This window comes from Vombatus ursinus, unplaced genomic scaffold (assembly GCF_900497805.2).
Source record: "Vombatus ursinus unplaced genomic scaffold, bare-nosed wombat genome assembly UNPS02000580.1, whole genome shotgun sequence".
NCBI lineage: Eukaryota > Metazoa > Chordata > Mammalia > Diprotodontia > Vombatidae > Vombatus > Vombatus ursinus.
In genome coordinates, this window is record NW_020940358.1 from 174,366 (window position 1) to 188,032 (window position 13,667).

Sequence of the window (13,667 nt, forward strand, 5' to 3'; positions counted from 1 at the left end):
ATTTTTCTCTCCTATGACCAAGCACAATACTTTGCTTTAACACAATACAGGTGTTAAATTAATGTTTGTTAAATTTGAATTTATTCAGTGTTCTCTAGACTATACTTTGGACCCTAGAAGGGAGCCACTCCCATAACTAGTCTTGAAGAGACAAATTCCGTCCTGACCTCCATGCCCCCGAGTTCCCATTGGCAAAAATTATTTTTGGCTCAGTCACAGTGACTTTCCAAATCTATTACACATTAGTTCCCTTCACATACACTATAGTCCAACCAAACCTGCCTTACAATTCCTCTTATATACTACTCTATCTCTTATCTTTGTGCCTTTTCATAGTCTATCCCTCCAGGCCTAGGGTACACTCACTTTTCACTTTTGCCCCTCAGAATTCCTCCTTTCCTTCAAAACTCAGCTCAAGCACTCCCTTCTACATGAAACCTTTCCTGATGTCCTCAGCTACTAGTCCCTTGTACAAAATTATCTTGAATCTATTTTGTATATGATTAAATATGTACATGTGGTCTCCCCCAAATAGATTGTGAGCTCCTCAAGGATAGGAACTGTTCTACTTTTGTCTTCGCATCCCTAAAACCCAGCATTGGCACACAGTAGGCACTCAATAAATGCTTGCTGATTGATTAATATTGATGAAAATCCGTTGAGATAAAAATTCCGTATCTTTTTTACACAAATTATTGTTTAGTCATAGTTATCCTAATCCTGAATTTGTGTAGTAGGTTTTTTTGAGCTCATAATTTGTGAAGGGAATGAAGAAGGAAGGTAAAGGGAAGCCTTAATGTACTGTCTCAGATTTTACCTTCACCCAAACCAGGAGTACAGACCTCAGTTTCTCAGGCCAGAGAGAAATCTTTACCTAATTTTGCCTAATTCGTAGTTTTGCTCATGACCAGGAATGTCAAGAAGTAGATAGCCCCAGCTCCCTGGCCAGGTGTTTCCCATATTTCTCTCCACCCTGGGCGGTCCAGCCCAGCACCAAAGGATGGTATCTCTCTATGCCAGAGCAAGAGGAAAGATTCCTGGTATGTGGGAGCCATTCTCTCGGGACACAAAAGTCAGAGAAGCCTGTCCAAGAAAACCTCGAGGCAAGAATGCGGACACTCTCCCACTCAGGGCTGAGCACATTAGGATTATGGTCCAGGCTTCAACACAACCAGATCTTTGTGGGTTGGAAAAGATGCACAACAAAGGCAATCTGGGCTCTCTCTCTACTTCATTAAACTCCAGAGTCATTTAAAATTTATGAATCTCAAAGATATGAGGTTTATGGTGTTCAACATACCCAGAATTAACAGACCAGAGACACTCAGGGTAGGAGACTAGGGCACCTCTGTGTAGAGAAGTGTGACAAAACTGTCACCGCCAGATCTGCAATCACCCAGCTTCTGACCGAGAGACCAAAGGGGCTCTGAAAACCCAACCAGCCTCAGGCCTGGGATTTAGCCTGCTGCCCACTTTCGGTTTCTACTAATTGCCTAACAGATATTTCCAGGCTGCTAGCAAGTGACATTTAAGATGCCGAGGCTCTGGGATTTAGACTGGACCCGCCATTTCTGTCAACCCTTCTGGACTACCAGGAAATACCTGCCTCCTCCCCCCAACAATCAGTCACACAGTTCCAAGGGATTTGTTGCCTGGGTTCTACTCTACATGAGGAAGGAGCAAAGAGTGATGGAGAGGAGTGAGGAAAAGTCAGACAAACTGTCTCTGTCAACAGCATTCTCTCTCTCTCTCTCTCTCTCTCTCTCTCTCTCTCTCTCTCTCTCTGTCTCTCTGTCTCTCTCTCCCTCTCCCTCTAGCTCTCCCTCCTCCTCCTCCTCCTTCCTTCCTCTTTCTCTCTCCCTTCCTTCCTGTCTCCCTCCTCCCCCCCTCACTACCCTCCCCTCAATGTGCATGCCACCCAAACAGGCCATTTTGTAGCGGTGATAGAGGGTTATCATAGGACCACTTTAACATAAAGGCCCCCAGTATTTAACTGTGCCCCCAGAAGATATACTCAGCACTGGGAGAAGATGAGCGGTGCGAGTGGGCAGTGCCAAACAATGTGCCAGAGTTCCCCTGTTGTACCCAGAGAAGATACATCCTCACAAACGCTTGACTCTGGAAGACTCCACCACTTTGAGCTAGTCTTTCTGTCTAGTAATGAGATATACCCTGATTTTGGGGTTCCCCTTTGTGCTGTCCCTGTCATTTTTTTCTTACTCTATAAGGTAAAGCAATTCAGCTTGTTCTCTATTATTCCACAGGCTGAGACAGGACCAGTGGGTAGAAGTTACAGAAAAACAGATTTGGGCCCAATACAAGGAAGATGCCATATGGTATATAGTGAACAGAAGGTTGGCCTCAGCACCAAGAACACCTGGGTTTAAGCCTCACCTCTAGTACACACTGGTTAAGCTACCTTAGGCAATCACTCAACCCCTCAGTTTCCTAGAAAAGTCTCCAAGAGTATATACTGCAATCTATTGTTATAAATTTATAAATGCTATGTGGTACAAATTGCAGAGCGGGTGTTGATCTGCACAGGTAGAAGAAGATTCCATATGAGGAGTTTCCTGAAACACATCTGGCCCAAGCTGGACAGGAGCTTCCTAATACAGCTGTCCAGAAACAGAATGGACTAAGCACTCTTGAGGTAATGAGGCCACCATCATTGGAAGTTTCTAAGCAGAGTCTGGCTGCATTAACCAACTATCAGAGACATAAAGAGGAGTCTCACTAGGGTAGAAAGTTGAACTGGATCTAAGATCTCTAAGATCTTCTATAGCTTGGTCATTCTGTTTCTAAAGGCCAAAAATTTTAATTTTCCTTTAATATTCTCTGGGGCCCTACACATAATGAACTTGATAAAGACATCTCCAAGGATCTGTGTGGAGCCTAGTGGAAATCTTAGAGAATCTATTTATTTAATACAGAAGAGGAAATTCCAGGAAGAATCCCAAAGCAGGGTCATAGAGGAGGAATGCAAAGGACTCCTCTGATGGGGTCTCCAAGAAGTGCTCAAAGATCTGTGACTTCCTTACTGATCACAATTTCTCTGTTCATGACTGAAGAAGTCTTCTCTAGGCTTTTCCCTGTGGTATAGAAAGTTTGAAGGGCGCTTTGGTATATATAGAGCTACCTCTCCCCCATTCCATTCACCCTTTAGGCCCTCCTTCTGTTTTTCATGTCCCTGGCCCAATCGTACAGGGTGTAGTGCATACTCATGTACCATATTTGGGTTGCTAGAATTCTATTATTCATCCAAAGCTTCTGAGAAACTAAGATTTACTCAGTGTTTACTAAGCCTGATTCCTGCTAGAAATTAGGGCACAAATGCAGAAATGCAAATATTGACTTAGAACTTTAAGGGAAAGCAAGAAATTCTTGCTTAAGCAGAGAAAAACAGCTGGGAATAGAAGGCTGAGCAGAAATATGGATATTAATTTTCTCCATGTTACTCCTCTTGCCAAAGACCAAAGTCCAGCTTTTAATCAAAGTATCCATATGTCATTGTCTTCCCTTAATGAGGAGCTAAGTAGTACCGTGAGAGACTGCTGGAATTAGAGCCAGAGGACTGGGTTTAAAGCCCAGTTCTCACTTGCTATCTGTGTGACCGTGGGCAAGTCTCTTAACTCCTCTGGGTCCCAGTTTGTTTACCTATAAAATAAAGGGGTTGGACTAGATCCCTTCCAGATCAAAATCTATGACCGTGTGATTGTTAGAAATAGGGCGAAGAACTGCACCTCCAATTTCATTGGCATAGGGAACTCCCAGGTGAGGAAATTCCCTCTACCAACAGAGGTTAACACCTTCTCTGTAAATTAGAGTAAGAGAAAGTTGCTTAGAATACTGAGTGGTTAACTTAGGGCAAGAAGCAACTTGCCCAGGGTCACTCCCCAACATGTTGTTAACAGAAACAAAACCAAAAAATTCCTCATTAGAAACAACCTTTCTCTATCACTCACCTAGATTAAATGAAGGAGAAGGGAACTATTCAGAATTAAAAGTGGTATAAAATCACAAGACTCTTATTGTTCAGTCGTGTCTGACTCTTCATGACCCCATTTAGAGTTTTCTTGGCAGAGATACTTGAGTGGTGTGACATTATCTTCTCCAATTCATTTTACAGATGAAGAAACTGAGTCAAACCAGTGACTTGCCCAGGGTCACACAGTTAGTAAATGTCTGAGGCCAGATTTGAACTCATGTAGATGAGCCTTCCTAACTCTAGGCTCAGCACTCTATCCACTGTACTACCTAGCTGCCCTCAAAAACACAAGATATCAATATTCTTAGAAGAAGAAGAAGAAGAAGAAGAAGAAGAAGAAGGAGAAGAAGAAGAAGAAGAAGAAGAAGAAGAAGAAGTAGAAACTACCTTTCTCTGTCTCAAAGGAAGTATTTTTCAGAGGAACTACTTTGTCATTTGCATGCCAAGCCGTGTCAAACTAAGTCCTGCTGCTGCATTGGTGACTATAGAACTATCAGGTAAGGTCAGTCAGGATCCCCAAGAGGAATACTGGATTGTTAGAGATCCTTGTGTAATTGATTCTCCAATATTTAAAATATGAAGTTGAAACTCTGTTCTGAAACCAGGGCAAACTCACCTCAATGTTTTCCTGGGAACAAGCATCTGCAGAAATAAAAGCAAATACATACGAGTTATAAGATAGACATGGAAAACAACCTCCAAGCTAAGGGTTTGTTCATTGGCCACAAGCTCCATTCCCACTGCTTTAAGACTAGGCTGTGACAAAACCAGGCACTTCTTGGAATGCACCACCCAATAGGTGAAACCTCCCAGGCATCTCCAGATCAAGCTCAAGCTTCCTTTGGATATGTCCAAGTGAATGGTATAAGAAAGAGCTTGTCCAGAGATGTTCTCCAAGCCAGCACCAGCTTGCCTAGTTTTCCCAGGTCAATGGCTGCTCCCCAGAGAAAGCGGGACCAGTGTCATCACTGAGAATTTATGCCACTAGGGTAAACTTCCAAGAGATGGAGAAAAGAGACATGGTACCATAAGGTACCATAATGGGAAGGGACATGTAATGTTAAAGCTGTCTGTGGCAATACTGCTACACTCTCCAAAATAAATAACCTTTCTGTCTTCAAACAGAGCCAACAGCCGCCTGCCTGGGTCATACAAAAATGACCCATAGCGGGTCTTAATAAATAATTGTTGGCTTATTGATTGTTTGATAAAACATGGATGAATTCTCGGGTCTGGGAGGCAGAAGATAGAAGACAGAATGCTGGATCCAGAGAAGGAGCTCTGAACTTTTTTTGTGTCTTGGACCCCTTTGACAGCCTGATGAAGCCTATGTACCCCTTCTCTGTTTTTAAATGCATAAAACAGAGTACAGAGGATTACGAAGAAAACATATCATATTGAAATATAGTTACCAAAATAAGTTTAAAATAAGTTTACAGATGATCACTTGACCCTGAGTCAGAAAGACCTGGGTTCAAATGTCACCTCTGACAGTAGCTGTGTGACCATGGACAAATCATTTAACTTGCCTGAGCCTCAGCTTCCTGATCTGAAATAGAGGAGATAATAACTGTAGCATCCGCCACACCAGGCTTGTCATGTGATTCATTTGGAACAATGTGTGTAGAGTGTTTCACAAACTTGAAAGTACCATGTAAATGTCAATGATTGTTATTACAGGAAGAATTATCCAACAATGCAATCTGTTTGCCTTGCAAGATAGTGAGCTGTCTCTGGAGATGTGCAAGCAGAGTCTAAATGCTCACCTTCCAGGGACATTGTAGAGGTGATTCCTGCAGCAGAAGTTCTAAGGCCAGAGTAGATAACCTCTGAGGTCCTTTCTAACACAAATTCTATGGTTCTAAAGGGAAGAATTGTCTCAGGCCAGGACTCTCCACAAAATAACCTCAATGAGTATATCTCTTAAGTTGCAGTTCTCAAAGCATGGTGCACAGATTCAAGACCCTTTCAGCAAGTCTCTGAGACCCTTCATGTGTGTGCAAGGTCAAAACTATTTTCATAATAATACTAAGACATCAATTACCTATTAAAATACTTCTCTTTTTTCCAACTGTCTGTCTATATGAGGCCAGGTTTTCTTTAGAGACTTAACATAATGGAACAGAGTGAATACAGAAGCAGATACAAGAATGCAGCTGCCTTTTATTAAGCCAGCCATTAGAGATATTTACAAAAATATGTTTTAAAAATGCATTCCTTCTCACTAATTTCTTTTTTGTTTTGGAAAATAAAGTTAGTTTCCATAAAATAGGTTATTTATGTTAACATAATGGGTTTATTATTGTTTTAAATAAATTCACAAATATTTTAAAATTTTATCTGATTTAATTTCTTATATAGTAAATATCAATAGATATAACTCAGATAAATTAAAACTCTTTGGGGTCCTCAATAATTTTTACCATTGTAAAGGAGTTCCAAGACCAAAAAGTTTCAGAACCATTGCTCTAAAGAAAGCTATGGAATCTTACTGAGGCAGCTTGGAAAATTTCTTGCTGAGCTGCACCTAGTGTAGTGATACTGTCTACACTACCTTAGTTGTTTCACTGAGTAAGAGCCTACCCCATCCCCAACATATACATGTGCCACGGGATGGGCAAGCCTTTTTATCAGCTTCAAGGAAGGAAATGGTGATGGAAACACCTTCCAAAGCTACCTGACTTGGAGAACAAGGACATCATGTCATCCTCAAGCCCCACAATAGGATAGAAATCCTGGAATGCTCTCAGAGCCTTGGCACTCACATCCTGGGTCCGACCTGCGGGCAGAGAAAAGATGAACGTAAGAGGATTAGAGAATCACAGATTTAGAGCTAGAAGGACCTATGAAGACTTCTAACCCAATGCTCTCATTTTACAGATGAGAAACTGAGGCCCAGAGAAATCATTTGACTTGCCCAAAGTCACACAGACAGCAAGTCGCAGAGCTAGGATTTGAACAAAAGTCCTTTGACTCCAAATCCAGCACTCTTTTTGCTATAATGTACAAAGGGATCTGGGTTACCAGAGAGGGAAAAAAGCGACAGGAAGATTAGGTTTCCTAATAGACATTGGATCCAGAACTTTAAAAGTCCAAGCAAGGATTCCTTCAGAACCTTCAGTGGTGTCTCCTTCCCCCTCCTTCCAAGTTGAGATCAGATTCCTGGAAGCCCCCAACTTCAACATCAAATGCCTTCAGTGCCTTCCAAGCTGGGGAAGGACAATCATGGAAGATTTTTCCAGGGAATAGCCCCTACCCCATTTCCCTTGAAGGAGTACAGCTTCCCTGTCCCCTCTCCCCCCCCCCAATCCCCCCCCCCCAAGACTTGATGCTCACATACTGAATAACTGCACCATGGTGCTTAGTACCCCATCCAGCTCTTTGTAGATGTACAGGATGCCGTAGGATGTGTAATCAGTCTCAGCCACACGCACATCCAGGTAGCCATTAACTAGAAAGGAAGATCTGGTGAGATGTGAGACCAATCTAGAAACCTAAAAACAAAGCCCGGCTTGCCTATATCCAGGACCATCAGAAATGCCTTCATAATGATAGTAAGTAGCAAAGAACTAGAAACAAAGTAGGTGCCGCCCAGTTGGAGAATGTCTAAACAAGTTGTGGCACACAAATGTAATGGAATATTACCATACTTTAAGAAACAATAACTCATGAACACAGAAAAGCATAGGAAGACTTATATGAAGTGATGCAAAATTAAGTTAGCAAGGAGGGCCAAGAAAACAACATATATGTGTGATATGTGTGTGTGTGTGTGTGTGTGTGTGTGTGTGTGTAAAATGACAACAATGTAAATGGGAAGAACAACTGCACAACTGAATGCTGAAGAACTGTAATGACCAAGTTTGGGCCCAAGAAAGAAATATGAAAAAGTAACTTCCCTTGATTCTTTGCAGAGATGGGGAAATATAACAGCTAATAATAATAATTGTTAACATTTATATTGCACTGACTCTGTGCTAAGTACTTTACAATTATTATTTCATTTGATCCTCATGACAACCCTGCAAGGTAGGTGTTATTACTATCCCCACTTTGCAGATGGGGCAATTGAAGCCAGCAAAAATTAAATAACTTGCACAAAGCTAGCAAGTGCCTGAGGCCAGATATGAACTCAGATCTTCCTGACTCCAAGTCCTCTTGGATCATCCACAAATCCACTCTTGCTCTCAAGGATCATAAAGCTGTAGGATGCCTGAGAGATCATCTAATTCAACCCCTCTCATTTTTCAGAGGAAGAAACTGAGACCCAGGGAGGTTTGAGTGACTTGCCCAAAATCAAATAGGTCACGTGTCAGAGTCAGGATTTGAACTCAAACTTCTAACTTCAGTGTCCTCTTTGGTTCTTCCCTCTTCCTTTCTGCTTCCTCTGTAGCCAATTAGTTGCCAAGTCCTGTGAACCCTACTTCCACTTTATCCCTCCCATCCATTCCCTCCAATTATCCGATTATTAGTTCAGACTTTTATCTCTCTTTGCCTAGACAACTATTACAGCCTCCTAAAGGGTCTTCCTGCTTCCATGCTTCTATTCTTCCATTTTTCTAGCCTCTCTCTAATTTATCCTTCATACTACTACCCATATAATCTCCTTAATGAAATACACTAATCCTGTTAGTTCTCTGTTCAAAAAACTTTAGTGGATCCCCATTGCCTTTCAAATAAAACATAAATTGGGGGGCACCTAGGTGGCACAGTGGATAGAGCACCGGCCCTGGAGTCAGGAGGACCTGAGTTCAAATCTGGCCTCAAACACATAACACTCACTAGCTGTGTGACCCTGGGCAAGTCACTTAACCCCAATTGCCTCACCAAAAAAAAAAAAAGGGATTTTCTATTTATGGGGCAGCTAGGTGGCACAGTGGATAGAGACCGACCCTGGATTCAGGAGGACCTGAGTTCAAATCCAGCCTCAGACACATAACACTTACTAGCTGTGTGACCCCGGGGAAGTCACTTAACCCCATTGCCTAACCCAAAAAAAAACAAAAACAAATAAAGCATAAATTCCTAATCCTGGTATTCAGTCCTCCCCACCCTCCAGAATCTAACTCAGCTTTCCAGGTTTATCTCACACTACCCCTCTTTCATTGTATTCCATACCCTAGCCAAAGGAGAATACTCTCCATCCCCTCTTTTTACCCTGGCCCTCTCCCATCTCTATGCTTTTTTCACTCTCTCCTCCATCTCTCTACCATCTGTGTGACTTTAGACTAATCACTTAACCTTTGGGGAACCTCAGTTTTTTCGTATGTAAAATGAGATAGGTTATACTAGATAATCTTTGAAGTCCCTTCAACTCAAATCTATGAACTATGTATGAACTTGCCTCAAATGGACTCCCTTTCTCCCCCTTCCTAGCCTGTCGAAATCCCTCCTTTCCTTCAAGGCCTAACTTACATGCTTGGTACTCCATGAAGTCTTCTCTAAACCCACTGCTTACCAGGCCAAAGTGATCTCTCCCTCCTCAAATTTCTTCTTAGCACATTATTAGGAAAGACCTCTTCCCCACCCTTGTCACAGTCTCCTTTGTAGCATAACTATTTATGTATAAATCTTTTGCTGTCATCTCCCACCCTCCAGCCCAGGTAGTTTGTAATGTACTTGAAGGCAAGGACTGAGTCATATCTATCTTTGTAACCTAAGTGCACTGCCTTGTATATAGTAAGTGCTTAATAAATGTTTGTTGAATTCAATTTATTTAAAAGCTAGGCCAGAACCAGATTGCAGAGGGTCTGGAATGTCAGACTAAAGAGTTTAAATTTTACTCAATAGAAATTAGGACTCACTAAAAGTTTGATTGTTTGTTTTTTGGGGGGAGGGTGATGCAATTGGGGTTAAGTGACTTGCCCAGAGTCACACAGCTAGTGAGCGTTATGTGTCTGAGGCCGAATTTGAACTCAGGTCCTCCTGACTAGAGGGCCAGTGCTCTATCCACTGCGCCACCTAGCTGCCCCTCACTAAAAGTTTTTGAGCAGCCAAATAATGTTGTCACAAAAATATTCTGTTTAAACTGTCACTGCCACTTGCTGCCCTGTATGACCTTTGGCAAGTAACAAACTTTTTTAATCCTCAGTTTCTTTATGTGAAAAATAAGGAAGTTGGACTAGATTACTTGTCAGGCCCTTCCAACTCTGTATCTATAATCCTATGGATTAGGAAGATTAAATAAGCATGGAAGTGAACCATAGATTGCAGTCATGAAAGACTAGAAATGAGAATACAAGTTAGGAAATTACTGCAGAAATCCAAACTAGAGTCAATGAAAACTGGGGAGAGGGTGTTGACAGTGGGAATGGAAAAGAAAGGATGGAGTAAGAAATATTGCAGAAATATAATTTACAGTACTTGGCAAATCACTGAATGTGGAAAAGACCAAGGAAAGGATAACTGGAAAATGGTGGCAAGTTAGTCACTTCTGGGGAGGTTTCCCTTTTTGGACCTTCCATTTCTCTGGTCTTCCCTACAGGACCTTCTATGAGACAGAATAAAGGAAAAACATTTGGATGGTGAAAGGAAGGAAGGGATTGGGGTCCAGCCTAGAGATAAGGTGCAGGTGGCCATTGCCTGTTTTGCTGCAGTGGAAAAACAAGGACAGCCATCTGTTGATCACATGGAGGAAGGTGGGGAGGGAAGCAGCTGGTACCCTTCAGACCCAATCCAACCTACCAGGTACTTTGTAGTGACCTTCTGACCCTATCTTCATATACTCTGCATCCATTGTCTTACAGCCATCAGCCCTAGGAGATCAACAGGGATAGAAATCATATAGTTTAAAAATCCTTAGCTGTCCTCAGAAGGGGAGTTTTCCTCAGAGCTGACAGAATCCCCTGAAAACAGATGATCCATCAACCAAGGCAACAGTATACATCTTTCCCATCATCTTATCACCGCTATACCTAGCACTCTGTCTCTGTGGTAGACCCAGTTAACCACGCCACAAAAGGAGGTCCCTGTCCAAATCACCCCCTTCATCTCTGCAGGGTGTTATTGTGTGCCCTATGGAAAAAAAAAGTAAGGAAATCCTGCCTGTCACCACCCACCTTTTATTTTCTACTACCCTGAAGTCTACAGCTAATTTCATCAGAAAAAAAAATCACTTAGTTGCAATAGTCACATTCTACATACCTCTTTAAGACTTTTCTTCCCCACTCTCAGGTACAACCTTTGCATTGACCCCTGCCGGGTCTGACCTCCTAGACTTGTGTTCCATCTCCCTGCAGACCAGACTCCTTCGTCTTCTAAGGAGATCATGCCCAGCTCCACTGATTCCCCAACCCCTTCCTGTACCTCTCTGAGCCTAGTCCCAGGACTCTTGCTAAACCACTTCCCCTGCTTCCCCACTGGAAAATTAGTTTCACTCCTGGAACCACTCTGAGTTTTGATAGACTAGCCAACTTTGACTTTATCTTGCTCAGTTTTAAGTCTCCACAGCACTTTCTGGACATCTCCAGTCATGCTCCCAAGGCTAAACACCCTACCTCCTTTCTTCTTCCTCCATTCTTTCTTTTCCACTCCTACTGTCAATGCCCTCTCTCTGGTTCTCATTGACTCTAGTTTGGATTTTTGCAGTAATTTCCTAACTTGTATTCTCACTTCTAGTCTTTCCTGACTCCAATCTATACTTCACTTCCTTGCTTATTTAATTACTTATTTAAATTACTATGTGTTGTCTTACCCAATAAAAACAAAGCAGAATCAGTGACTCTGATAGAAACAAAGTCAGAGACTGTCTCACTTGCTTTTATTTGTATCTCCAGCATTTAGCACAGTGCCTGGCACATAGCAAGTGCTTAATATGTGCTTTATCTATCCATCCATCCATCTATCTATCTAATAGCCCAGGGCAAAGGAAAGAGTGAAGGGAGAGGGTTAAGGAAATAAATCATGCTCACCAAGGTAAGGCCATGTGGACATTAAGGTTGCCATGCTCTGTGGCATTTATTAATCTTGTTGACATCAATATATTTTCCTTCTTGCCAAGGAAGACCTTGCAATCTGACACCATGGAAATGACATACCACAAGCCTGAAAACTGGGGAGAACAGTTAATGGGCAAGACATTCTGCTTGTCCTTCCTTCTGTCCTTTATCTATTCAGGGTACCCAGGTGGATAAAGAGTTCAGTGAAACTGAATGACTTGCAGGGACAGGTCACACAGTCAGTCTGTATCTATCTGTCTCCTGTGTTTGAGTTTATAATGGACCAGAAGGAAAGGAGAGATTGAATAATAGCTTCCAAAAATGGCCTTGGGCCCCCTTGCTTCCTGTATAAGGCTAGTTTGGGCATCCCAGCCCTAATAACGATTGAAAACACAAGGGGAAAAGGAAAGAATGCTGATGGAGTGTGTAGCAATGGCCCATAGGACAGCCTAACCAAGAGTACAGTCTCACCAGGACAGGCACAATCTGACTCCTACTCTTGCAAAGGTTGATTGTAAAAATGGACTCTGACAGAGAGGTACTACAATGATAGAAACCTATGAGGGAGCTGACCCAAGGGTGTATGTGACTGTAAGGTGAGATTTGGGAACAATAGCTACCATAGGTAGGAAGTGCCCTCCATGTCAGCACCTTGGCGCAAAGTCCTATTCACCCTACTCTAGTTACAGCTTTACTTATAGGAGAGATTTTTTAAATTACTAAGCATAACTGAGACTTGCCTAGAAAGTAGTTGTTAGACTCCTAATGACCCTCAGTATCACCTGTCAAGAAGGACTTTAAAAGTTCAGTATCATAGTTAAGAGTAGGTGAAGAGGATATAAGACTACCAGGGGACAGTCTATCGGAAACACTAAATGAACAGATAAAGAGATGGATCATAAAAAATCATAGGTCGTTTGTAGGGAGGTGGTCAAGAAAATGTCTGAGCTTAGGGGAAACTATAAATAGAAAGTGTTTCACTGGGCATTTGATCTCTGAAAGGATTAGACTCTCCATGAGCATTGAATACCCCTTCTACACCACCATCCCCAGCAAAAGAAACAAAAAAGCATGACCATTACCTGTTTGGCATCAAAGTCTGGCTGTACGAGGACATCTGCCTGCACCAGGGACATACAGATCAATCCCAGAAGGGAGCTCAGCAGGATGGCCTTCATTTTCCTTGATTTCTGCTCTGTTCACTTCAGAAACCAATAATGTCTCAAAGGGGTGGATGGTCCCAGAACTTATACCCCAGGAGTGACCACCACATATCCAGTTAGTCTAGTTTCATTCAGTGGAACTGATTGTTTAAGATCTGAGCTAATAACATCCTGCCTGTCTAGGGCATTAACTTCCTGAGTTTGATAGGCCTGACTCTGTCCATTGTACCATACAATTGAACAAGTGTTTTCTAATCTTGCTTTTCATCATTTTTTTTTTTTACCAATTTTTGATCAGGGTTTTATACCTAGTACATGCTTGCCCTTTCATTAATATGGAGAAGTACAGCCAAGGTCTGTCCTGGAAATCAGTGGTTGGGGTCCCTTGAGTCTCATTCCTGAGAAGCCTAATCAAGCATTTTCATTCACCCTTTGAAACTTATTGGGGGCCAAAGTTCTAAAAATCCTTTTGGTTTTCTTTTGGAAGTTGTTGATAATTCAGTTGGCTTTGGGATTCCAGTGTATCTTCCAGATGTTTGGGATTGGTTAGCGTACCTTGTGTTCTCTTTTCCCTTGAAT

At 42.1% G+C, this 13,667-nt stretch overlaps 1 protein-coding gene across 1 annotated transcript; it reads right to left on the reverse strand.

Moving 5' to 3' along the window:
- Nucleotides 1–2,970: 2,970 nt before the first annotated feature.
- On the reverse strand, nt 2,971–13,123 carry LCN15 (lipocalin 15). The gene is made up of 7 exons (XM_027848153.1): nt 13,008–13,123; nt 11,899–12,038; nt 10,673–10,743; nt 7,329–7,439; nt 6,666–6,767; nt 4,605–4,630; nt 2,971–3,092 (listed from the first exon to the last, which is right to left on the reverse strand). Exons 1-7 carry the CDS (start codon nt 13,101–13,103, stop codon nt 3,081–3,083), a joined length of 558 nt encoding a protein of 185 aa, XP_027703954.1. The 5' UTR covers nt 13,104–13,123; the 3' UTR covers nt 2,971–3,080.
- Between the last annotated feature and the right edge of the window lie 544 nt (nt 13,124–13,667).